Source organism: Ictidomys tridecemlineatus, chromosome 5, assembly GCF_052094955.1.
Source record: "Ictidomys tridecemlineatus isolate mIctTri1 chromosome 5, mIctTri1.hap1, whole genome shotgun sequence".
Classification (NCBI taxonomy): domain Eukaryota; kingdom Metazoa; phylum Chordata; class Mammalia; order Rodentia; family Sciuridae; genus Ictidomys; species Ictidomys tridecemlineatus.
Genome location: NC_135481.1, coordinates 44359560 through 44385703, shown reverse-complemented (window position 1 = coordinate 44385703; position 26144 = coordinate 44359560). Strand labels below are relative to the sequence as shown.

Genomic DNA, 26144 nt, shown 5'->3' with positions numbered 1-26144 from the left:
AAATAATTTCTCTAATATGCGGATGCTGCTTCACAGTAAGTTGGTGGGGGGGGGACACCAGGGAGTTACCTTAGATTAGCTAAAGGGAAGTAATGGGAGGGGAGGGGATGTGGGTATAGGAAAGATAACAGAATGAAACAGACATTGTTACTATATGTATATATGTGACTACATGACCAATTTGATTCTGCAACATGTACACTCAGAAAAATGAATTTGTATCCCATATATGTATGATATATCAAAGTGCATAAATGCTTTCTACTGTCATGTATAACTAATTAAATTAATTTTTTTAAAAAAGTCTATCTACATCAGTATTTCCATGGACCTTTAGCAATCCTTCTTGGTTAATCTGTAACAACTTTAGTAAAATAATGGTCAAAAGAATATGAGACTTGAGTGCTATATCATAAATAGGTGTATCCTCAATGCATTCCTTTCTTACAAGTTTAATTTTTTTATCCTGAATTATATCCTTTAGAATGTCTGTCATCAATAGTGTACTAACCTATCTTTGTTTGACACTGATTTCATAACAATTAAGCTGGGCACAGGATTCTAAGTGCATGGTGATATTTTCCCCACTACGTAGGACAATGGAATGTCTCATTCCATTATATTCATTACTACAATTGAGAAGTCTATAATCAACTATTTGTTCTTCTTTAATGTCTTTTCCCTCCAGCAAATTTTAAGATCTTCATTCTATCTTTATTGTTCTGCAGTGGCTCTGTTTATGATTTGCTATATTTCTGGAGTTTAAAAGATTTGTGTTTCAAATCTAAATTTCTAACATTTAAAATTCGAATCTAGAATTTCTAAAATTTCTTGATGTTCATCTCTTCTAAACTGCCACTTTCTTGCCTCTCTGAATCCTTTCTGAAACTCCTATTAGACCTCATTCTAGCCTCTATTTCTCTGTTACTCTTAATCTTTGCTATTTTGTAGTTAATTTCCTCAGATCTCTCTTGCAGTTCACTAATTTTCTTTTTAGCTATATCTAACTTGATATTTAAATTTTCCCACTGATTTTTTGAGTTTCAATGACTTTTATTTCCATTATCCTGAAGTCTATTCATTTTTAATGTCTTATTTCTTCATCATATATTCTATTTCTCCTTTTATACCCATACTAATTTTAAACAAAAAAATTTGACAGTATGTCCAGGTATAGTGATGCATGCCTGTGTTCCCAGAAGCTTGGGAGGCTGAGGCAGGAGAATTTTGAGTTCAAAGCCAGCCTCAGCAACTTAGTGAGGCCCTAAACAACTTAGTAAGACCCTGTTACTATATATATATATATATATATATATATAAAAGGACAAGGGAGGGGCTCGGGTTGTGGCTCAGTGGTAGAGCTCTCGCATAGCATATGTGAGGCACTGGGTTCAATCTTCAGCACCCACATAAATAAAATCAATAAAGGTACTGTGTCCATCTACAACTAAACACAAAAATTTAAAAAGGACAGGGGATGTAGTTCTATGGTGGTAAAGTGCCCCTGGGTTCAATTCCCAGTACCCAAAAATAACAAAGATTTTATAGTGTGTATCAAGTATTTAATTATCCAAAGATATTTAGGCGAAGGAAGATTTCAGTCTGTTCTTTGTTGTTCACTCTTGCTTGGCCTAATCTTCTTCGTAATTTTGGACTGAGAACTCACCTTTATCAAGGTTTTTTATCTGTACAAGTATTTTGTAAAATGGTTGGAATACCCATCCTTCCAAAGTATCTTCGTATTTATTTCTGCCAGATGCCCCAGGGATTTCATTAGCTTCCATCATTTCTAATAGTAATGTCTTGTTCTGAGCAGAACAAACTGAAAACTTATTCTTTACATTTTTCATACAAAGAAACAAAGGCAGTAATCAATGTCTGGCCTCATATAATAGACATGGCCTTGACTCCAAACTACATCTCTTTCTCCAAACTTAAAGATTTGTTCAGTTATTCACGGATAGTATTTTAGCAGTTACACCAAATGCCATTGATATCATATATAATAGTACATCCTTCCTATGAATTTCATCAACAGAAAACTTTATTTATTTATTTATTTATTTAGCCTTCACAAAAGGAGAGGATGCTTTTATTGAAACATCTTTTAAGAAAAGTGAGAGGTCAACTAGAAACAGTAACTTTGTGACCCTTTGTTTCATAAACCCATTGTTTCCTCTGAGAAACTCAGAGTAACAGGAACTTGCTGCCTCTGCATCCCCAGTCATTGTTTTGTGGGAAGGGTTTTGTTCAGAGGATATTTCAATGCTTCCATGACAACAAATAAGATGCTACATTTTGCAAGACTCTAACTATCTCACTGGAACTCTAGACAGAAAACTCACTTCCTCCTTTCTCAATTCACTTTCTAGTACCCAGCTAACTTCATGCCATCTCACTTTCTACTAGACCAAGACACCCTAAGTTACTCTTTATTACAAACTTTAGAATGGTTATGTCTGGAGACTGGTACAGAGAAAATGACATTCTTACTTTGAAGATATACACAAAAGTTCCTTAAAGACAACAACCCACTTTTTCAGTTATTAAAAATCTTTAACTGTCATTGATAATTTCAGTGTGTTTTGTTATACAAAACACATCCTGCCAGTGGCTTAGACAAAGGAGAAAAATGGGAAGGGAAGAAGGACTGGAATAGGAAAAACAGTAGAATGAATCAGACCTAACTTTCCTATGTTAATATATGAATTCACCACCAATGAAATTCTACATCATGTACAACCACAAGAATGGATCCTAGTTAGAATAAGTTGTACTCCAAAATGTATGTATAATAAGTCAAACTACACTCTATTGTCATATATATCTAAAAAGAATTTTAAAAAATCTTCATGTCCTCCTGGTGTCTTTATTCTAGATGTCTGCTTAATCTTAATTGCATAACGTTATCCTTTTGATTTGCTATAGTTTGGATCTTGCATAGCTTTCAAAAGACCATGTTTTATAGGCTTGGAATCTAGGTGAGGCTTAGGGGAAGGAAGTTAGATCACTGGAGGCATGCCCTTGAAAGAGACATTGGACCCTTGTGCCTTCCCCTCTCTTTGCTTCTCAGCTGCCATAAGGTGAATACACCTGTTCCATCATGTGTTCCTACCATGATTTATTATGCCACCACAGGTCTAAAGAAACAGGGCCAAGCAATTATGGTCTGAAACCATGAATCAAAATAAACCCTTTTGATTATCTCAGGTATTTTGTTAGAGCAACAAAAAGCTGGCTAACTTTTGAAAGGTGATGTGACACTATGGAAAGGGCACGTTTATCTAAGGACTAGGTAGGGTCTAATTTCTAGCCTACAATGTTCTCCTTTATGGGGTTACTGTGAAGATTTAATGAGATCATATTATAATACAGTTTTTAGTATGTAACTATCTCAACTTACTTTAAATAATAACTATAAACTTCAATTTCCTTCTTTAAGAATAAGACCACCTACTTCATGCCATTTTTATAAGGATTAAATCACTGTACGTAGAGAATAAATATTATATATACCGAAGCCCTGACCTCTGATGGAAACCAGATCTCAACAGGTAGACAGAAGTGGAAAAACCATGAGTTTTGGCATTAGACATTGACATACCAGATCTTCCAATTACTTCATTGTAATATCTTGAATAAATTACTTCAGCTCTCTGATCCTAGATTCTTCTGGTAAATGGAAAGGATAATACTTGCTTTGCAGGACTGCTACTGAGTACTCTATAAATAAAAATGTTTAACACTATGCCTAGCACAAGGCAATAGTTCAATAAGTGGTAAATATTATTATCAACAACAATCCTGGCTGTTATTTACAGTGTACTGGCCAAACCCTAGTTTATAACATGATCTAATCTACCTTCACAATTTAAAGTTGTTCATTCTCTCTTATCTGAAATATTTATGTTATCAGTGGATAGGTTGAATAATGATGCATTGGTAACAACACATTAGGTTGACAGAAAAAAATGGCTATAGAATATATCCCCAATTTATTCAAAATGATCACTACAAACCAAGCAAGACAGAAACTGCTCAGCATATGCTACCTTATGCAGTGAGAAACACCGCAAAATACAAGTTCTTCTGGTAACAGGGCATCTTTGGAAAAAAAATACATATATATCCAAAATAAACCAATCACAAAAATATAAATCCCCACAAATTTATTTTCTTTATTTTTTGTTGTTCTTGTTTATTGTTTTGGTGGTGGGGACTGAACCCAGGTCCTTGTGCAAGATAAGTATGTATTCTACCTTGTGCAAAATAAGTTATATTGTAAGTGGATAGACTTATTTTCTTAACTGCTCATAGAGATACATTTAAAAAGTGGCTAAGACTTAAATCACATTATCATCTTTAACTTCATCAAAGTAATTTCTTTTTGGGGGGAAGGGGGGTTGAACTCAGGGGCACTCAGACCACTGAGCCACATTCCCAACCCTGTTTTGTATTTCCCAGCAACTCGGGATCTTGCCGAGTCACTTAGGGTCTTGCTAAGTTGCTAAGGCTGGCTTTGAACTCTTGACCCTCCTGTCTCAGCCTCCTGGGCCGCTGGGATTACAAGCATGTGCCACCGTACCCAGCTAAAGTAATTTCCTTTTAACTCACCTAAATTCCAACAGCATTATCTTTCGGATGGCAAACCTAAAAACATAAAAATAAAAATAATTATATAAAATTATTATTATTTAATAAACTAAAGTAAATAAAATGTTTAAATAGAAAACAAAATATTGCAGAGTTCTTAATGCAAATAGATTTTGGAATCTTTTATTTTAAAGATAAGTCATATCAGATCACGACTGTCAAAGGCCAACCTGTACAACTTGTACAAGGGCCTCACACATGTTAGGCACTCTATAACTGAGCTATACCCCCAGGTCTGTCTGAACAACTTAAGCATCGACCATCACGCTTTTATTTCATGGGCATATCAATCTCTGTCGCAAATTTGGAAGTCAAATAGTCATTAGTCTTGACAGTGAACCTAAAATATTAGAAAATACTTCGTAGGGATTACCAGATCTTTCTCTTCATTATACTACCTTTTTATTACACAAGTACTTTTGTTTTATATGAATAGCTGATACTACAGTCGTGGGGTATCTCTCCAAAGGCAAATTCAAATGCCACTAATTTAGTTTTATCCTCTTGTAATATTGGAAATAAACTACCCAGAACAGAACACTGCCACTAGATAATAGTTTCCAGCTTGAAAATTAAATGTATATGAATTATAAATTTAGTATTCCAGAAGACCATTATCCTGTCAAAATCGTATTCCACTGATTTCTGAGCTCTTAAATAGTTTCACTGAGCAAATAATGTCACAGAACTTTGCTGAGAATGAAGTGAAGATTTTTACTATAGGCAAAAATACAAAGATAGAACACTATCAAGGTATTAGTGGCTTCTAGAGCCAGCGAGGCAGAAGAGTGGATGGAACACCTTGAGCGACACACTCTACATCTCCAGCCTAACTAAAGCTGTACAAGAAAGGCACTAGAAATCATTTCAGAAAAACTTCAAAGTATGAAAAGTTCCAGTTATGTAAGTTATCAGTATTCACTGACAGCAAGCATACAATGTACCCAAGGCTGTGCCACAAACTTAACATACATTCCATTAAATTCTTCCAAAGTTGGACAATTTATATACAACAAGTTAGGTCCATTAACTGTATCAATAACTGAATCATATGAGAAAAAAAGAGAGGACATGCAAAGGGAAATTCCTTTGCTGCCATAATTTTTCCTGCTTCTTTTCTTGGGATATAGTCAGGCAAAATATGGGATCTGGGCTGGGATTGTGGCTCAGTGGTAGAGAACTTGCCTAGCATGTGTGAGGCACTGGGTTCAATTCTCAGCACCAAATAAAAAATAAACAAATAAAATAAAGGTATTGTGGCCATTTATAACTAATAAAATTATATAAAAACAAACAAACAAACATGGGGTCTGGAGGGCTACAGCCTCCTGGTAATCACACAGGGGAAGCCAAAAAAATTATTTGAACACAGTGACAAGGGTACTGACATTATGAACTTCTGAACTATCTACTTCTAAGTTTATTATATAGATGATTAAAAAATAAATAACTGTGAACAAAAGATGCCAGTCACAAAAGAATATATACTATGATCCTACTTATAGTTCAAAAACAAGCAAAACTTAGTTGTTGAGAGCCACAATTGAGTCAGAATGACGCCTGACATTTTTGCCAGAGGGAATGGTTAAAGGTGACCCTGCTCTGGTATTGGGGCAGCTCTGGGATTAGGGCGGATCCTGCTGCCTTGGGCACCTGCTACTTTGGAGTTCCCTGAGTTCTTGCGGGGAGCCCGGTGGAGGCAGGGTATTCCCAGGAAGTGTGTGTAGAGTGCCAGAGAGTGTTTGGGAATAAGAAAGAGTTGCTGTTTGACCCTACAAGGCTTTGTGGCGGCTTGGTTATTTTGTGCCCAGCCAGACTGCGGCATTTGGTGGCCCGTATGGGGAGCGCCTGAAGCTTGGAGGTAAGTGAAATTGCTCGCCCCTGAAGGAAAGCAAAAGAATGGGTGACCATTTCAAAAACCAATGTATTCTTGTTTTGATGTATTTTGTTTTTATTTCAAGTTGTCTGTCCCTAGAACTTTCTCAGGCAAAGTGGGGAAAATGTTTGGCTCAAGGTTTGAAGTTGTTCGCCCCAGAGGAAGAGAAACTGTTAGAGGAAGGACGCACCCCAGTAATACCAAGAACAGTTAGGGCATATGTTGATAAAATACAAAAATGTAGCCCATGGCTTTTTAAAAAGGAGTTGTTGAATATATCACAATGGGACCATCATGGTATCCTGTAAAAATATTTTTCTTCAACAAGAAAGAGACGGCTAATTCTGTTTACTACACTTGTCTAAGATCTTGGTTTTTACAGACATCTGATTAATTTACAAAGCTAAAGTGTTGAAACATCAACCACTAAATATAAAATCAAGTACTCTTTACTTATTAAGTTCCATAAAGTAATATATTTAAGCATGATGTGTGTTTTCATAAATTGGTAAATGGAAAAAAGGTTTAATATTGCTTTGCATCTGTGTCTTTGCTGAAACAAGGTTACTAAGAGTTAAGATTCGATCAGGTGTAATTTATATACAAAGAGTATAAAAAGTTTCAGTTGGGTTTCAATTATAGTATTATAGTACCATAAAAAACAAGAAAGTATTTCATCTTATTAAAGTGGAGTAATTTGTCTAAATTCAGAAATTTTATAAGGGTTGTTTCAGAATGTGAATTTATAAAAAGGGCTAACGGCTAGAAAAGAGATATAAAAAGATTCAAGATGTGGAAATATATTTTAATATGAAAGGTTGAAAAAAAATGTTTCTAGATGAGATAATCTTTGTGTGGTAAAGTAAAAAGTTGTAAAATGTCTAAATAAGTTGCAAAAAGGCTTTAAAAGGTTAAATTGAAGGTGATTAAGATGCCTTCATGGCAGAGGAAAGGCTTCATTCGAAGCCTCGTTAATCTTAAAAGCATTACTTAAAAAAAAAAACAAAACATGAAAATGGGAAGATAATAGGATAAAAGCAATTTGGATAAAGAAGATTACAAGTTTAAAGTGGGGGCTGGGGATATGGCTCAAGCAGTAGCGCGCTTGCCTGCCATGCGTGCCGGCCCGGGTTTGATCCTCAGCACCACATACAAACAAAGATGTTGTGTCTGCCGAAAACTAAAAAATAAATATTAAAAAAAATTCTCTCTCTCTCTTTTTTAAAAAAATTTAAAGTGGAAAACTTTAAAGACAAAAGTACAGAAAGGTTAAAAAAAAAAAAGAAAGAAAGATGTAGGAAGACAAGAATTTTAAACCCACAAAATAGGAAGCAAAAAAAAAAAAAAAAAACTAGGAGGAAAAAAAGCAAGTAAGGGTGAATGCACAAACCTTAGAAGAAAACTATAAGATAGAAACAAGATAAAAAATGGTTAAAAATGTCAAATAAAGGTATTTCAGATAAAAAATACAAAAAGCTAAGACAACTATTAGATACAGACATTCAAGATAGAAAAAGGAAAAAGAGAAAAGTTTAAAGTCAAATATTGGATAAAATAGAACAAGAAGATTATTAGTAACTTTTTCAAAAAGCCCATCAACTTTAATTTCTGGTGGTGCAGAAATTAGAAGTCTCGGATGAGGGTGTTAAAATTTATAGACAAGAGCCAATTTAGAAAATATTAAACTAGAAGGAAATTGGTTTAAAACCACATCAAAAAATTAAAAGGACTAAAGTAATTCTAAAAACTAAGGCAAAATGCTTTTGGAAGAGTTGAATTTAAAAGGATCTTTAAATTTCCGAAGGATGCATATAGGATATTTTGGAACATCATCCCTGAAGAAAAATCAGTTAATGTTTTACTTAACAGGAATCCCATATAATCTACAGGGACAAGGCATAGTTGAAAGAGCTCATCAAACTATTAAAATGTACTTATATTATAACAGGACAATGGAAAGGTCCTGACCCAGTGATTGTCTGGAGTCGGGTGTCTGTGTGTTTCCACAAGGAGAACAGCAGCTGATTTGGATTCCAGAAAAATTAACTAAAGCGATTTCTACAGACCAAAAAGAAGATGATTTGGCTCAAATCCATAACAGCTGATATTCAGAACTCCAGTTTAGCTATTCTTACATCTGCTACAGTGATTCTCCCACACCTGGAGGCTAATGAATAATGAACACCATTAAGGCCTATTTCAAATCTAAGAAACCTTGAGGCTTACTTGTGGGAATACCTTCAGACTCATATGCAAGTTACAGGAAGAAGGATGGGAAATCATAAGAAGAGTCAAACCCAGGTGGTAACCAGGATGCTTTTTTTATCAATATCTATTTTATTATTGCCTTTTCCCACATCACGAAGTTCTATTTTATTTTTTGAGCTCATACAGACCTAGGTTAATGTTTTGCTGATCAGTTCTAGTTTTTGACTGTGGAGTTTTTAAACATTGCAATGGAGATTTCACCTGTAAAAAGCTACAAGGTCTTTACTATTGTCTTATGTGTTGTATGTTATGTGTGCACACTTGTGTTTTGTGTTGTATGTCTGTATGTGCGTATGTCCATATATATGAGGAGCGCTCATGAAAAAATGGATCCGAATTTTTTTTTATTCATGTGATTTAAATGGTTTAATTTAAATTGGGTAAACAGCTATTGAGGATTGTTTTAATATGTGAACAAAAGGAAGTCAACAGATCTGTTTGTTTACTTTTACCTTTCTTTTTCATTATATTTAATAATTCTGATCAGGATAATGTATATTGTTTAGAAAATTGCTTTCTTTTAGTGCCTGCTGGAATGTTACATAATTTTTTTTTAGCCATCATTGCCAGAGTTCCTATCTTCATCCCAGTGCCAGTGAAGACAAAGATAAAACTAAACTACAGCTTCTTCGATGGCTATCACAGTAAACTGTATAAACTGATGCATCAATGAATAATACTCAACAAGTGATGCTCAATCAAGGAGTCAATTTACTTTGGGAGGAAATGGACATATTGATGGATTCCTCTGCTTTGAACTACTTGCAGAACTTGCCTGGACTATGTATCACTTGCATGCATTGTGAACTATCTGTTGGTGCAGCGAATTGTGGTAGTGCTGGGGTATCTTTGCTGATGGTGTCATCAGTGGTACAATTTTTCCAAAAAGAGCCATCATTTGGCTTGGTGCCGTGGCAGTTTGCATCCTCCTCCCTTTCTGCTTGTGATGGTCTAAAATTTGGGGGCCAATAGAGGTGAGGCAAAAAACCTCACCCCCACACTGGTGCAAAGGCCTATCCACAAGTATGGCTGTATGTTGGACAGGTAGCCAATGACGGGTAAGATCCAATTACAATGGTACCAACCTAAGACAGGAGGCTGACGCCTGGAGGTCAGCTCATCCGATGACCGGTAAGGACCATATGTAGTATTGGACAACCTAAGACAGGCAAGGTCCCTAAGCCACATGCTTGTTGTTTAATTAAACAGAAGGGGGGAGATGTTGAGAGCCACAGTTTAGTCAGAATGACGCCTGGCATTTTTGCCAGAGGGAATGGTTGAAAGGTGACCCTGCTCCGGGATTAGGGAGGCTCCAGGGGATTAGGGCAGATCCTGCTGGGAATAGGGCGGCTCTAGGATTAGGGCGGATCCTGCTGGGATTAGGACTGATCCTGCTGCCTTGGGCGCCCACTACTTTGGAGTTCCCCTTGAGTTCTCACCGGGTTCTGAGAGAATTGGAGTGCAGAGCCCGGAGGAGGCAGGGTGTTCCTGGGAAGTATGTGTGTAGAGTGCTGGAGAGAGTTCAGGAATAAAAAAGAGTTGCTGTTTGAACCTACAAGGCTTTGTGGCGGCTCAGTTATTTTGTGCCCAGCCAGACTGCAGCATATAGTATTCATAGGCAGAGGAACAAGCAAGCGGCTTCGGGAATATTGGCAACCTTCTATTTTGTTTTGTTTTCCTGTTGCTAAATTTTATAATAAAAGGGTTTATACATTTCAAATAAAAATTAATATAAACACTGGTAAAGCAAATTGTTCTACAGGTAATTTTTTAAAGCATAAAAAGCAATTAAATAAATTCACAGTAGGATTAATAATCATACCAAAGTGTGCAAGAGATTGCTAGAAAAAAATGGACTCTTGTCCTACTTAAGAACAGAGTATTGCACAAAAGCCAGAGAATCAGGAGTTAGTACTCCTTTCAACTACTGGGAAACATCTTGGGCAAGTTATTAAAACTCCTTGTACTAATTTCCTCATCCCCAACATCAGGATGATAATAGTGTTTTAGGGTTATTGTGGGGATAAATAAGCTACTACATGCAAGGTATTTAGAAATAAGCTGGCACAAAGTTGGTACCGAACACATAACAATTATAACTTTTAATAGTTTACAAACTTGGATACATAAATTTGCCAAATCTGACAATGCCAAGAATAGCAAAAATTAGTCAATTATGTAACATATACACATTAATTACATGACTGAGCAAAAAAGTCTTTTAGGAATTATCTAATTTTGAAAACCTAGAAGTGTTTTTGTTGTTGTTGTTGTTGTTTACATTATAAGAATATTAAGAACTAATTGTTATTTCCCAGATGCATTCTGGGTAAAATGGGGTTGAGTGCAAACAATATATATCATGAGAAGTTTAATTATCATATCAAGAGAACCTTGTGGATATATACAGCCTATTTTGATAGCCTACTAATAGGTTAATAAATACATCAAGCCATTTCCCCAATATGGAAGGTGCCACATAGCTCAGCAAAACAATTTGCTCAGGCACTAATCTGAAACACTGGTCATTTACATTTTAAACACATACTCTGATTTATGTGTTGATCTTAATACTCAAAAATGTATATAAGATGAGAAAATGGCTATCAAAAGTGCCATTGTAAATCTATGCCAAGTTCCAACAGTAACAGTTAAAAATAATGCAGCCAATGTGGCTTTAAAAAAAAAAAAAAAAACCACTGGTAGCTTTTAGTCATTTTACTACAAAAGGTCTTTCAGGAAGAAAATACTAATAGCAAGAATTTAAATGCTGGGGGGTGGTGAGCTGGGGTTGTGGCTCATCGGTAGAGTACTCGCCTCGCACATCCAAGACCCTGGGTTCAATCCTCAGCACCACATAAAAATAAGTGAAATAAAGGTATTGTGTCCAATTACAACTAAAAAATAAACATTAAAAAAAAAACTTAAATGGGAGGGAAAAAAAACTATGCAGTGCAGTGAAATGCTGAGAGCCATTGCCAAGTAGGAATGAGACATCCAAATTTTCTTGTCAGCCTACCCCATGTTGCTTAGAGGAAGGACTCTCCATTGTGGAAATGGGCTTGTCTTAGACTCAGGTCATTTGCAGTGACATTGCACTATGCTTGAGTAAGGTGACCTTGCTCAAGGACCAGGGCGGATCCGGGTTTAGGGCGGATCAGGTTTTAGGGAGTATCCTGCTCCTTGGGTTTAGGGCAGTTCCAGGTTTAAGGTGTACCCTGCTGGGAATAGGGTGTATCCTGCTGATTAGAGCCTGGTGGAGTGTGGATTTTGCCCACAACGTGAATTTTCCCCCAGAACTTGTTTGTAGAGGGCCAGTGTGAGTTCAGGAATAAAGAATTGCTGTTTTGAATCTACAAAGCTGTGAGTGGCTCATGATTTTGTGCCCAGCCAGACTGTGGCAGTGAAAGGTGTGTTATTATTGGGGAAAAAAGGATACACACACATATATACAAACTCTCACTCCTAGAACTTATCTACCTACTCATCTTCAAATCTCCTCAGGCAATTTTATGCACACTCATCCTCAGATCAAGTCCTGTCATATATCTGCTCAAATTCCAAATCTTTAAAGAGGATTTGTCTGATCATTCTATCTAAAATAGAAGCCCTGTCACTATGCCCTATCTACATTTTAATTCATAGCACTTAATATATCCTACATTATCTTCTCTGTCTCCCCACACCCTACCTCCCTCATCTGCTAGAATGTAAATTCCAAGGAGATGACATTCTCTATGCTGTTCACTGTGGTACTTTCAGCATGGTAATGATGGCTGATACAAAGTAAGCTCAAATCAGTCTTTCCTGAGCTCTAAGCCTAGACACCCAACTACTTATTCTACATTTCCATCTGCATGGCTTGAAAATCGAATTCAAGATAACCAAAATGGAACTAATGATCTTCACCCAGTCCCAACCTCAACAACAATGGCATGTCAGCAATGGCACCACTAATCACTCAGTGACTTAAACAAAAACTAAGGGGTCATTTCTCCATTTTCTTCACCCACTGCATCTAACTATCAAGTCTCTTCACTTCTATCTTTCTCAAATTGATGACTTCTCACCTTTCTAACTTTCCTTGCAAGTCCAAGCTATCATTATCTTGAACATGACTACTATAATAATCAAGTAATTTCCTGCCTGTTGCTCCCTCCAAATCTAAATTCTCCTTTTTAAATATCACCATTATATTTACAGCTCTTCACTGGTTTCCTATTGCTTTTAAAATAAAAAACAAAAACTTTAATATAGCCTTTGAACCCACCTACTTCTATAGGCTCACAAATCACCAATTAAAACAAAACAACCAGCTTCCTATTTTGATATTGCCCTAAGTTTGTTTTCAAAATATTTAGCAAAATTTACCTCTTAAGACTCAAACACATAAAAAAAGATCTGCAGCATCACAACATTAATGTTTCTGTTTCATATTAAAACATTTAGACAATCATCCTTTTAAAATATTGGGCATACATCCATACAGGTGAATATATGGTAAGATACGTTGTTAAATTTAAAAGAAAAATGAATCATAAGAATGGCATGTATAAACCCTTTTGTGTTGGGTAGGGCAGGGAACCAAACAGATATATACACAGATTTTATATACGTACATATATATACATATACACACATAAATTGGGGGTTAAGGGACAGGAAAGAATATTTACTGAAAGTTATGTCCTTTTGTATATTGTTCCAAAATAATTTTAAGTGATTCTTCAATTTTTAAAATTATACTTTTATACATTATATATACATATTATTATTTTGAATGTGTTTCAATTTTATAATTTTTAAAAAATATTTTTTAGTTGCAGATGGACACAATACCTTTATTTTATTTATTTACTTTTATATGGTGCTGAGGATCAAACCCAGTGCCTCACATGTGCTAGGCAAGTGCTCCTCCACTGAGCCACAACCCCAGCCCTTAATTTTATAACTTTAAGAATGATTTTTTGAATATTTTTCAGACATGATATGAAATTAGCATAATGAAATAACCAGAATCTCTGTGTTTACTCTTTCACATTTCCTCAAAAACCAAATAAACTATGGGATTTAATCCATGTAATGTTAGCCAAAAATTAAAAGGCAAAGAAATAATTTATGACTCCATTCCCTTCAGTTTCTCTGGCCACCATCTCCCAATGACCAATGCAGAGAAGGGAGGGAAAAAGTTCAAAATTCCAATCACAGAAGCTCAGACAAGCTCCAATTTGGTCCAGCCAGAATCCCAATGTACAAAAATTAAACTACTTCCTACCTTGACTTGACAATCTCCTTCTCATATATTTCTTCAATAACCTGTTACCAAAATTACAAAAATGTATTAGTATCTCAAACAACTTTTTTAGACCCTGATAGTTTTCAACCACACAGTGATGCTGTAAATAAAATTGATACAAAATTACAAATTACCATACAGTGTTGCTGTAAATAACACAGAACATGTACATAATTAATACAAATTCTGACATATGATGAACTTTTAATAAATGTTATCAGGAGGAGCAAAAGTAATAGTTGTACTAGTAGTAAAAAATTAAATACACACATACAACCACCCAATCTCTACTGTAAAAGACTACAACATCTTAACAGTACAGAATGTATTTGTCAAATAAATGTTTGAAGATGACAGAGATGGAGATTACAGATCAAGCAAGTCTTATTCAATCTAGAGTATTCTCTGTTATTGTTTTCTTTTATCAACATTCAAACTAAATAATAAAACAAAGGGCATGAATCACTTTAAGTATCAACTTGTAATGAAGTTCTTCTGAACAGGCATACATGGCTTTATCTAGAAGTAGCTAGTATGAACTAAAATGATCTGGATATGAGTTGAATTGCTAAAAAGCTTAATCTAATTAGTTTAAACTCAATCTAGTAGTCCCATCAGGATATTTTCATTATTTATGCAAAATTACTCCAAGGACTCCTGGCCCCAACAAATACAAATGTAAAAATACACAGACAAGTTATAGGAAGACAAAGTAAACCTGCTGATAATCAAAGGTAATTAACAGCTGGGCATGGTGGCGCACACCTGCAATCCCCAGTGGTTCAAGACACTGAAGCAGGAGGATAGAGAATTCAAAGCTCGCCTCAGCAATGGGCAGGTGCTAAGCAACTCAGTGAAATAAAATACAAATTAGGGCTCTAAATACAATACAAAATAGGGCTAGGGCTGTGGCTCAGTGGTTGAGTGCCCAATCTCAATCCCCAGTACCCTCCCCCCAACCTGCAAAATAGTAATTAACATATGCCATGTTTATTGATATTCTATGATGAAAGGATTACCAGAACAACAAAAATACATTGATAAATTAAATATTTAAGTTCAAATAATGAAATACATTTTAAGAGGTTCATATCACAAAGAGTTCCTAAAGCATCATAGTTCAATTTTTTAACAGCAGAACTTAAAAGTTTGAGTCTTCATTACTTGTTTTTTTGTTTTGTTTTGTTTTTTGGTACCAGGGATTGAACCCAAGGGCACTCAACCACTGTGCCACATCCCCAGCTCAACTTTGTATTTTATTAAAGACAGGGTCTCAATGAGTTTCTTAGCACCTCGCCATTGCTGAGGCAGGCTTTGAATTTGTGATCCTTCTGTCTCAGCCTCCTGAGCTGCTGGGATTACCCATGTGCTAGGCTATGCCCAGCTTTCATTACTTGTTTAATCATATGCAATATATCAACAACATTTACTTTATAGAAAGATCTCTTTTAAATAATCTATTTTAACAAGAATTAACCCTACAATTAAAAAGTTTTCCTTTTACTTATTCTAAATTGCTGAAACTGTTAAGTCCATCCCTTACTAAATACGGGTTCTTAGTCATCTTTTCTTATTTTTTCCAAATTTTTTTATTGGTGCCTTACAGTTGTACATAATCATGGGATCTGTTGTTACATATTTGTACCTGCACACAATATAACAATGATTTAGCAATACAGCAATATCACTCTCCAGCTTAGTCATGTACCTCACTAAACAATTCCCACTCCGTCTTCCATTATTACAGACTTTTATCTCAGTTTATCAGCCTAACAATAAAAAGAGAAAACAATAGACTGTATCCTAAATGAATTACCAAAAATATTATACAAAAATTTCTGTATATTTACAAAAATATTCATTACATGGTCACTTAATCAATTTAAAATAGCCTAAGAATCTATAAACAGGAAAATGTTTAAACAAATAACATGAATAATTTTTTTAAAAGCTAAAAGTAAAAAAAAAATAACAAAGGCTATCTCTGGGTACTGACTTTTATTTTCTTATGTGTAACATTTTAATTTTTTTATTTGTTCTAATTAGTTATATGTGATAGTAGAATGCATTTTGACACATCATACATAAATGGAATATAACTTCTCATTCTTCTGGTTATAAATGATGCAGAGTTACACAGATCATGTAATCATATATGCACATAGGTAACAGTGTCCAATTCATTCTACTATCATTCTTACTCTCATACCCCCTCCCTTCCCCTCACTCCTCTCTGTCTAGTACAAAGTATCTCTACTCTTCCCTAGTCACCCCCATGTAACATTTTTATTTTTCAAATTTTCTAACATAAGAAATTATTAGTTTGATAATCAAAAGCTATATTTTTAGCTTTTAAAAAAATTGTGGAGGGCTGGAGCTGTGGCTCAGTGGTAGAGTGCTCGCCTAGCAAGCACGAGGCACTGGGTTCGATCCTCAGCACCACATAAATGTAAAATAAAGATATTGTGTCCATCTAAAAAAAACTTAAAAATAAATATTAAAAAAAATACAGAAAGCTTTTGTTGAATTAACCATTTAAAAGAGAAACAAAAAGCATATCTACTCATAAGAAAAGTATTGCAAACCAAAAATTCTTACCTTTATGTCAAAAGGTGATTTTTTCTTGATGTGAGGAGCCCAGTATTTACATGCTAACTGTAAAAGTAAACATTATAAACAGTAAGTTCATAGATTCATATCACTGTTGAGCTAGAAGACAAAAATCATTTAAGGAAAAGCTGTTTCTTAAAGCAGTACTAGTACTGAGGGGACAGAACAACTCTAAAGGGACAATACAGATACCTGGGTATGCAGGTTAGTAACATTCTCTACCATAACCCATGAAATGCCAGTAGTGCTGTGCACTGCAATTTGCCATTGTGATTTAAAAAAAAAAAAAAATCAAAACACACCTATACCTCCCTTCAACTAGAACTAAGAAAACTATATGACTACGTCAAAAACCAGAGTTTAATAATATAGCTTTATATAATTACTAAACACCCAGACAGACATAAAGAAAATCCTAAAAGAAAAAAAAGACCCTTTAATTTATAAGCTAGTTATTACAGAGAATATAGGAGTTGGTATGTTATATTTCAGCAGTGAGTTTCACTTGGAAATTTAAATTAATATAAATAATCTCTTCAGATACTTAGATGTATTATATAACATCAAAGAAACAACATGTTATTATTTTTTTAAAAACTAAATTACAATCTCTTAAAAAAACAGAAAACTTTGGCAAGCATGAAGACTCAATATATTTATAAAAACGTGACTTGGCACAGTGTGTGGCACACTGGAAGCATCCAAATAATGTTTGATGGATAAATGCTGGATGAAAGGATGGATGAACATAAGAAGTAATACCTTACATGTAACCACTTACTACTCTGAGGCTTTCCTCAATCCTACCTGATAACTCTAACTTCCTTCTCTTTGTTTTGTAAATAACTTCATTACAGTTTCATTTTTGCATACTGTGATCATTTGACTGCTTGATTTTCTTCCAGACTTAACCAGAACATTTAGCAAATGGAATCTACATCTTCAATTCTATACTTTAGCACCTAATGGCCAGCATACTTACAGAGCCTCTCAAACAGTTGAGACTCTGAGGAAAAGTCTCTAAAAACAAGATTGCAACTGCCCACTTAAATGCCACTTACCCAAAGTTATAAACATACTCCAACCTAACACTTCTGTGATATCCTCATTTCCTCCTTCTGGGCATCATACAAACTCAACCATCCTCTCCTTATACCATACCCTTAAGAAAACTCAGTCTAACTTGTTTTAATGGATTCATGAATTTACAAATGTTTTAAATCCTATCTTCTGACTGAAACTGCCTCCAAAACATAGGAATTTGATTAATAATCCAGCAAACGTTTATTAAACATTTGCCCTGTCTCCTTTCTCTGAATTTTTCCTCTTCCTTGGAGTCTAATCTGTGATCTCTCAGATACCACCACTTTCATGTACATCCTGCCTACCCCTAAACTCTCTAGCCTCACATAAGAGAAAAACTTACCATTATCAACTTAATATAGCTATGACAGTACAAATTGTTCAAGATAAACCTTATTACAAGTCAAAAAGGAAAAAATACAGTAGTATAACAAAATTCAGATCTTTGAATTAAATTTTAACCTCTCAATATCATTTATTAAATAAATAATTAAAAACAACTTCTCTGGCTAGATGCTCAGAAATTAGGAGAAAGAAGAGGAGGGCGGGGGCTGGAGTTGTGGCTCAATGGTAGAGTGCTTGCCTAGCATGTATGAGACACTGGGTTCAATCCTCAGCACCACATGAAAATAAATAAAATAAAGGTATTGTGTTCATCTACAACTAAAAAAAAATTTAAAAAGAGGAAGAGGAGGAGGAGACAAAAGAGGAAGAGGAGAAGGGAGAAGAAGGAGAGGCAGAAGAGGACCAGGAGGAGGAGAAGTAATTGAGGCCCAAGATGTCCTCCCTATCTTGAAAACCAATTTGTCTACTTCCCTATCTGTATTTCAAAGTCCATCTCAAATGGCACTTTCTCAATGAGAAGAATCTCTTTGGAAATTCTTTCCTTAGGCAAATAAAATTATTTTAAATTCTATTCTCAAGGCACTTCCCTCACATCTCTACTCTGGCATTTCTCACATTAAACTAGAACAAGTTCTTTTAAATTTCTTAAAGTCTCCATCTGAAGACTGTGAACTCCCTCAAGACAAGGATCACCTTTCTTTGAAGTCCAGAAGCACCCAAACAGTATCTGACAAACATTAGGCATTAATTTTGCCATCATGGCCCACAATTACCAAGAATCTTCATTCCTTCCACTACATCTTAATGCCATAGTATATTTGTTCATTAAATCACTCATTCATTCAACAAATACTCATCACACAATGTGTGCCTAGTTAATACAAGATAGTGGGAGTATCTAGGGAATAAAACAGACCTGGTCCCTAGATTCAGTCTTCGAAATCTAATGTAGGATACCATAAAGGTTGTATGTTTATAAACAATGTTCTCTAGGTCATCTAGTCAGTCCTACAGTTTTAAGTATCATGTTAGATCAATAACTCCCGAAGTTATATTGAAGCCTATCTTACCAATATGTTCTGGACTCCCATGCACAATTGCCTTCTCAGTGCTTTCTTTTTTCTTTTTTTTTAAATATTTATTTAGTTGTATATGAACACATAGTATCTTTATTTATTTTTATGTAGTGCTGAAGATTGAACCCAGTACCTCACACATGCGAGGCAAGCATTTTACCACTGAGCTACAGCCTAAGCCCCAGTACTTTCAACTACATGTCTAGTAGACATCTCACACTTAACGTGGCCAGAAAAGAACTCAGGATACTCCCTCACTATACATCCTTTCCCAGGTACCCCCAAATGTCCAAAACATTCACCCACTTGTTCAAATTCTTCTTAATTTTTCTCCCCTGATCCACAAATTGTTACTAAGTCCTACTATCTTTAGCTTCAGAATATAACCAGTCTACTTCAATCTTAATTAGCAAGGACTCCATTTATCTAGACTACTCATTGGTATCCCTCTTACTAATTTTGCTTCCTCATCCTCACCCAATTTCCACACTTTAGGGTGATTTTTCAAAAACATTATTATCAGATTGCAATTAAAATACTACAACATTTAGAATAAAATCCAAACTTCTTACTCAGTCTCCAAACGGGATATGATCTGGTCTCCACATATTACTCTGTTCTCTCTGGTACTACTCTCCTCTAACTTATGTTCCAGCCACCCTAAACTCCTTCACAATCACACCTTAAGGCATTTGCACTTGCTATTCCCTGGGCTGTGTCCTTGCTCTTCCTAAAACTGGCTCCTTCTTTTGCAGTCAGATGTTAACTCAAGTGTTACTTTAGAAGATTTTTCTGATTGCCTTTTATACATCCCACACCAGTCACTGTCATAACACCCTAGCAAGTTTTCTTCAGAGCCCTTATCAATGTCTGAAACTACATTGTTCATTATTTGGCATTATTCTCTATAATGTGAGTTCCAGGAGAGCAGGAAACTAATAAATTACATTCATTGAAAAAAAAAAAAAAACAGGAACAGGTATATGGGGGGAATATAGGTATATGGGGGAATGGGGGCTCTGATATAGTTTAAGACATCAGGAAAAGCCTCTCTAAAATAGTGTAGAAGGCTGAGAATGAATAAAGAAATATGGGATAAACTAAGGATTTTAGCCAGAGAAAACAATATCAAAATACCAGGAAGTGAAAGATACCCTGGCACATTCAAATAACTGCAGTTCAATATGGCTAAGACACAAAGAGGAAAATGAACACATAAGCACAACTCAGATTATGCAACGCTTTGAAGGATTAGTCATTATTCTAAAGGCAAGTAGAACAGTTTAAGAATTTTAAGAAGCTAAGTGATATATTTGCACCTGTGTAAAAATCACTCTGAACCAGCTGGAGGGGAAAAAGAGGAAAGGCCAGGTGACAGATTAGGGTGCCCTGATTCAGGCAAAAAAAAAAAAAAAAAAATGGTGGCCTGGTTGAGGGTGACAGAGATGTAGAAAAGACAGACTTAAAGGATATTTAGAATTTAGATATGTGGAGATGAAGGGAAAGTGAGAAATATGAATTTCAGGCTTCTGCTATGGAAAAATCTACTGAGATAGGAAGCAGAGAAGGAAGCAGGTGAGCTTAAAACTTCTGTACTGAGCCACTTACACTCTTAACTAATTCCCAAGTAACTAATAAGGATTAGAAATGTTGGGTTTTCCTCTTCAAAGCCAACTAGGGTTAACAATGCACGAAGTAAGTAGGTTTTAAATGAATGTATTCCAACGACTGGATTACTCTCTTCATAGATGGAGCTACTTGAAGCAAGTGTCTTATCAGATTATTTTCATTCTGCTCAGGAGCAAGAAAAAGCCTGTGCCTCCAACTCAGTCCAGTCCTATGCTATAGTTTTCTTCACATTTTCAGACTGAAGTGTTCCTTCTCCGAATCTACTGCTCCTGTGATAAACCCCAAAACCAGCAAAATCCACATAGTAGCTTAATCTCTGTCTTTCCTGGACAGTGTACTCCTCGAGGCAGGGTGGCCTCTTTCACCAAGGCATTCCTCACAACTAGCAGACTAAGTAGAACGACTTGAATGAATGAACTGACCAATGAATGCCTTCAGGTGTTCCCAATCCAGAAGAAAATCCCACCCCTAGGTCTCGGGGTCTCGCACGTCCTTATCACAAACCCCAAACTTGCCCGAACTCACCTGGGTCACGAACTCCGCATTGATCTGGGACACCGTAGGGGCTACGATTTTCTTTGGCTGTGCAGGGGTCGCCATGGCCACACTCTCCTTCCACTCCGGTAACAAAGGGCCCAGAGGGGACTCCAGTGCACCTCGTAGAAGAAGCTGCAGCACCTAGTCTCCGGATGAAGAATCCGCTGATCCGGAAATCTTCAGCCCTCTGTCCCACACGGAACCCGTAGAGCGGTGCGTGCCGCTCCGGAAGCGAAACAAAATGGGGCGGGATTTCAATACCAGTGTTAAGTCTGAGCTAGAGAGCCAATGGCTTCAACCTCCCCGGAACACGCCCCCCAATGGGCAGCAGAGAAAAAACACCAGCGCTCAGGATTGGGGTCACAGGGAGAGGCCAGGCTGGCTGATGGTGTTGGATGGGGGTTCTTTTGAGGTTAATGAGAGGTAGGGGTCGAGGAATCGGGATTTTTTTTTTCAGTCCTAAAGAAATCTGTAATGTAAAAAATACACTGGAAATCGGAGACTTTAACTTTCTTATTTTATATAGCTATGGGTTGACATAAAATAAACTGCACTTATAGTGTGAAATTTTGACATAATTATACATCCATGAAGCCATCACTAGAATCATATAACTTTTTTAGGAAAGCATCTGTTCAGATTTTTGTTTGCAAATACAACACCCTTAAAGTTTCCTACCTACCATCCATCTCAGGCAACCACTGATCCTCTATTACTAATTTGCTTTTTGCAGAATTTTAAATAAATTAAATATTGCAGTATGTGCCTTTTTTCCTTCTTTCACTCAATAAAATGATTTTGGAATTCATCCAGTTGTTGCATGTAATTCTTTTTTATTACTGAAAAATATTTCATTTTCCAGACATACTACAGTTGGTTAATTTGTTAATTCTTCTATGAGTACTTGTGTATAATTTTTTTTATGGAGACATGTATTTCCTCTTAAGTATCTAGGAGTGAAATGGTTAGAAGATATCATAGGTGTATGTTTAACTTTTTAAGACTCTTCAGCTTTCTAAATAGTTGTATACCAGGAGCACGTGAGATTTCAGTTCCTTCTCATCCTCACCAACGTTAAAATTTTTATCTATTTTAATAGGTATGTGATGTATCTCATTATGGGTTTAATTTGCATTTCCCTAATGAATAGTACTGATGAACATGTTTTCATGTGCTTATTTACCATTCATATAACTTCTTTAGGAAAGCATCTGTTCAGATTTTTGTTTTTAAATTGGATTACTTGTTTTCTTATTCCTAAATTTGTATATTCCCATCACTCACAAATTTACATACAAATATATCTCTAGTAAACTCTCCTGGATAAATAACAGGCTGGAAACTGGTAACACTATTGCCTACAAGGAGAAAGAACTGGGAGAAAGGGAAAACAGGAGTAGGGATGGCGAATTTTATACTTTATACCCTTTTGTTACTTTTGAATTTTGTAATACATACCCTGTTCAAAAGTGAACAGTGTGAAAGAAGAAACAAAATATCAGTTGGTCTGAAGATTAAACTAAATGTAGATTCCTTTTTCCCTCTACATTCTATTGTGTAAGTTGTTAGTATAAAGAGCTAGAGATAAAAATTTGCACAACACTTTAAAAGCAACAATATTTTGAATAATTACTGACATTTTGTTTCCAAATGTAGTGTCTGACACAGTAAAACAAAATTGGTCAGCACTTTAAGGATGAATATTGACACATAAATAATGTTTTGACAATCAGAAGCTGCAAAAATTGTATTTATATAATGTGTTATAGTTACAGCATATAGTTAAGCCTGCTGGAAGTATGTTAGTGAGCAACAGGCTTGAGGGTCAAAAGCTTTCAAATGTAGGGAAAGGAAACTATCTTCATTGCTGAGCACAAAGAGAAACCATTTATTGGAAATTACTTTTGGGAGAATTTTCAGTGGTATATCAGATAGGTTGGAGTAGATCACCGGGGGATAGGAATACAAACTGGGCAACTATTGCAAATCTAAGGCTAAAGAACAGTGACTAAATTTGGTTCTGGCAATAAAAATGAAAAGGGAAAAATAAATGTGGAAAACACTAGGAAAATAAGAAGTAGTGATCCTTGTCCAAGCAGTTGAAAGTACTGTGGATCATATGTAGCTTTCTAGTGATTTGTGTGAATAGTAATCCTACCTCCCTGTCAGTGGTTGGTTCAGAAATGAGCTTCTGCAGCAATTCTGTTAGATGAAAGGTGAGGTTTTTGTAGGCTTCTGAGAAAATTGTTCCATGCTCTTGCTGTTTCCAGGTCTACTCACTTCCTACCCCACTCTACCTCTTATTATAAACAAAGCATCCTAAAATGAAAATAGCCTATCATTGTGAAAGAGCAGACAGAAGGAAGCAGAATCAATTCAATGCATTCAATAGCTCTAAGGCTAACCTCATCTGTGAAATTCAAGCCATGTAAACCAATAAAGGTCTTTACTACTAAAGAAGTTTGTATCAGGTGTTTTGTTACTTGCAACCAAAGGCATCATAACTGAATAGGGAAAATGTTTGAGGTAGAGGGAAAGAAACCAATGGAGAGGGGGAAACTAGATACCAGGAAAAAAGAAGGCCCTGTTAATGAAGTTCCTAACAGAGGGCAAGGAAGAAAGATGGATGAACATTTATTCTGAGAAAAATGTCAAGAAAGCTTGTAGGAGTAAAAATAAAGTGATCTGTGAGTGAAGAGGAGAGAACTTAGAACACATATTGGATTGGCTTTTATATCAGCACAACAGAAGGCAAACTCATCCTCTGAAAGTGAATAAAAGATCTAAGTCACAGATTTTAATAGGATAGGCCTCTTGGTCCATCAGCCACATAAACACCACTTCCTTCAGTGCTGGCTTCATGCTCCTGACTCACCTAGCACCTTCCAGAGGCCATGGCTGGGCATCTGTGTCCACAATGTTTCCTGCTCCAAGACACAGACCACAAAGAGTCCAATGCCCTCCTGGTTTCCTCTTCCACTTCTGCCACTAGATTCCCAAGGTGAACACCACAGGCCAGCCTTTTCCCCTCCATTCATGCCCATATGCCCAGTCATTTTATACCATTGTATAAATATATAAATATAATATGTGAAGACGTCTTAGTCTTTATTTTTGAAACAATTTTTAGGCTTGTTCCAGGGATCTCTGTGCTGCTTGTACTGTATTGACTTTTTGTCAAAAAGAGAAAATTAAAAATAAATACAAGCAAAAGTTTTGTAATTATTGTTTCATTCTCTTATTTCTTTTAGTATACTTAATATATAACTGAGGGCCTACTGTTGGCCAAACCCTTTATTAAGCCCTCTAAAACATTTTTTAAAATGCATTTCATTGCTTTCCAGAACCTTGTAATTCATCACAGTAGTTTTCAATGTGCACTTTCATGACAGCAATAGCTAACCTGTGTAAAAACAAACTCCTGGACCCCAACCCAAATACTAAATCAAAAACTCAAGAGAATATAGCCCAGTAATCTGTGCTTTTAATAAGGCCAATGCACACTGAAGTTTAGAACTCATGTGTAATGGGAGATCAACTGACAACAGAGTTGCTATAGTTTGGATATGGAATGTTCCCAAAGGCCCATGTGTTAAAGGCTTGGTCCTAAGCTTAGGGCTGTTGGAAGCTAGTGGAAATCTTTAAAATTGGGGCCTATGGGAAGTTTTAGGTAATTGGGTTGTGCCCTTTTAAGGGGATTATGGGACATGAGTTTCTTGCTCTCACTCTATATTTCTAAGTCAGCTTGGGGTGAATTTGCTTCACCATGTGTACTGCTTCACCAGAGGCCCCAACATTTGGCAACTGACCATGGACTGTCTTCGAAATTGTGCCAAAATAAAATTTCCCTTTGTTAAAGCCGAATATATCACATATTGTTACAGTAATGAAAAGCCAATAAAAGAATTATGACAAATAGTAGTGGAAGCACAAGGAATAGAGTGCCTAGGTAAATCAGAAAGGCTCCCAGAGGTAGTATTTACTCAAACTTCAAAGGATCAGTAGACACCTGCCTATGTAGATACAAAATATTTATATTCCACTTAATACCACTGTCATTTCTTTACCATTATGTGCTCATTTTTCTTAGTGCTAATAGAATTCTAGCATTTACCCCTTAAATTCTACTCTTTTAATTGGCAAGAGAAATGGCAAGATAGGGATTAACTGTTCTTTCCTTCTCTGAAGCTTCTAAAAAAGCAGATACCATTCTGCATCACAAAACAGTCTCTGCAAATGTTATTCCCAACAAAGGATTTTTGTAATACTCAGACTTCAAAGACCATTGCTACTTTCTATAAATATCTGTAATTCTAACTGGTTGTTTTATGTAACATGTGTGTTGAAATTTGTTTTTTGTGAGTTTTAAGCACTTGTTTTCTCCCATATTTGTGGAATTAAAGAAAAAAAGAATAAAACCTAAGTTTCTTCTTTGAATAGAGTATAAGTTTCTGTCTAAATTAATACTTGGTAGACCAGAGGCAATAACAACTACTACTAGTAGTAGTAGTCTCATCGTAACATGGGAGAAACTATTTCTGTTATTTCATTAGTACAAACTGGGAGAAGGCCAAAGACAAGAATGGGTAAATGGATAGAATACCATAGGACATGCAATGGATTTAACTGAGTCTTTTGTAGGTAATAAGGATCTCTCCAAGGAATATAGTGTTAATATGATAAAATTCCATATAAGTTCAGAATAGGTTAGATTTGAGTGGGTCCACAATAATTTTTAACAATGAGTGCCTTGTTTCTATAACGTGAGTTA

The 26144-nt window shown here is 35.7% G+C and overlaps 1 protein-coding gene across 1 annotated transcript in view; it reads right to left on the bottom strand.

Moving 5' to 3' along the window:
- Positions 1 to 21594, bottom strand: part of Aqr (aquarius intron-binding spliceosomal factor) — a 109590-nt gene extending 87996 nt beyond the window's left edge. The window contains exons 1-4 of the mRNA XM_005337128.5: positions 21362 to 21594; positions 16692 to 16748; positions 14073 to 14113; positions 4615 to 4650 (exon numbers count right to left, since the gene is read on the bottom strand). Of these exons, the coding sequence (XP_005337185.1) occupies positions 4615 to 4650; positions 14073 to 14113; positions 16692 to 16748; positions 21362 to 21436 (209 nt within the window). The 5' untranslated portion in view covers positions 21437 to 21594. The remainder of the gene's footprint in view (positions 1 to 4614; positions 4651 to 14072; positions 14114 to 16691; positions 16749 to 21361) is intronic.
- Positions 21595 to 26144: the final 4550 nt, after the last annotated feature.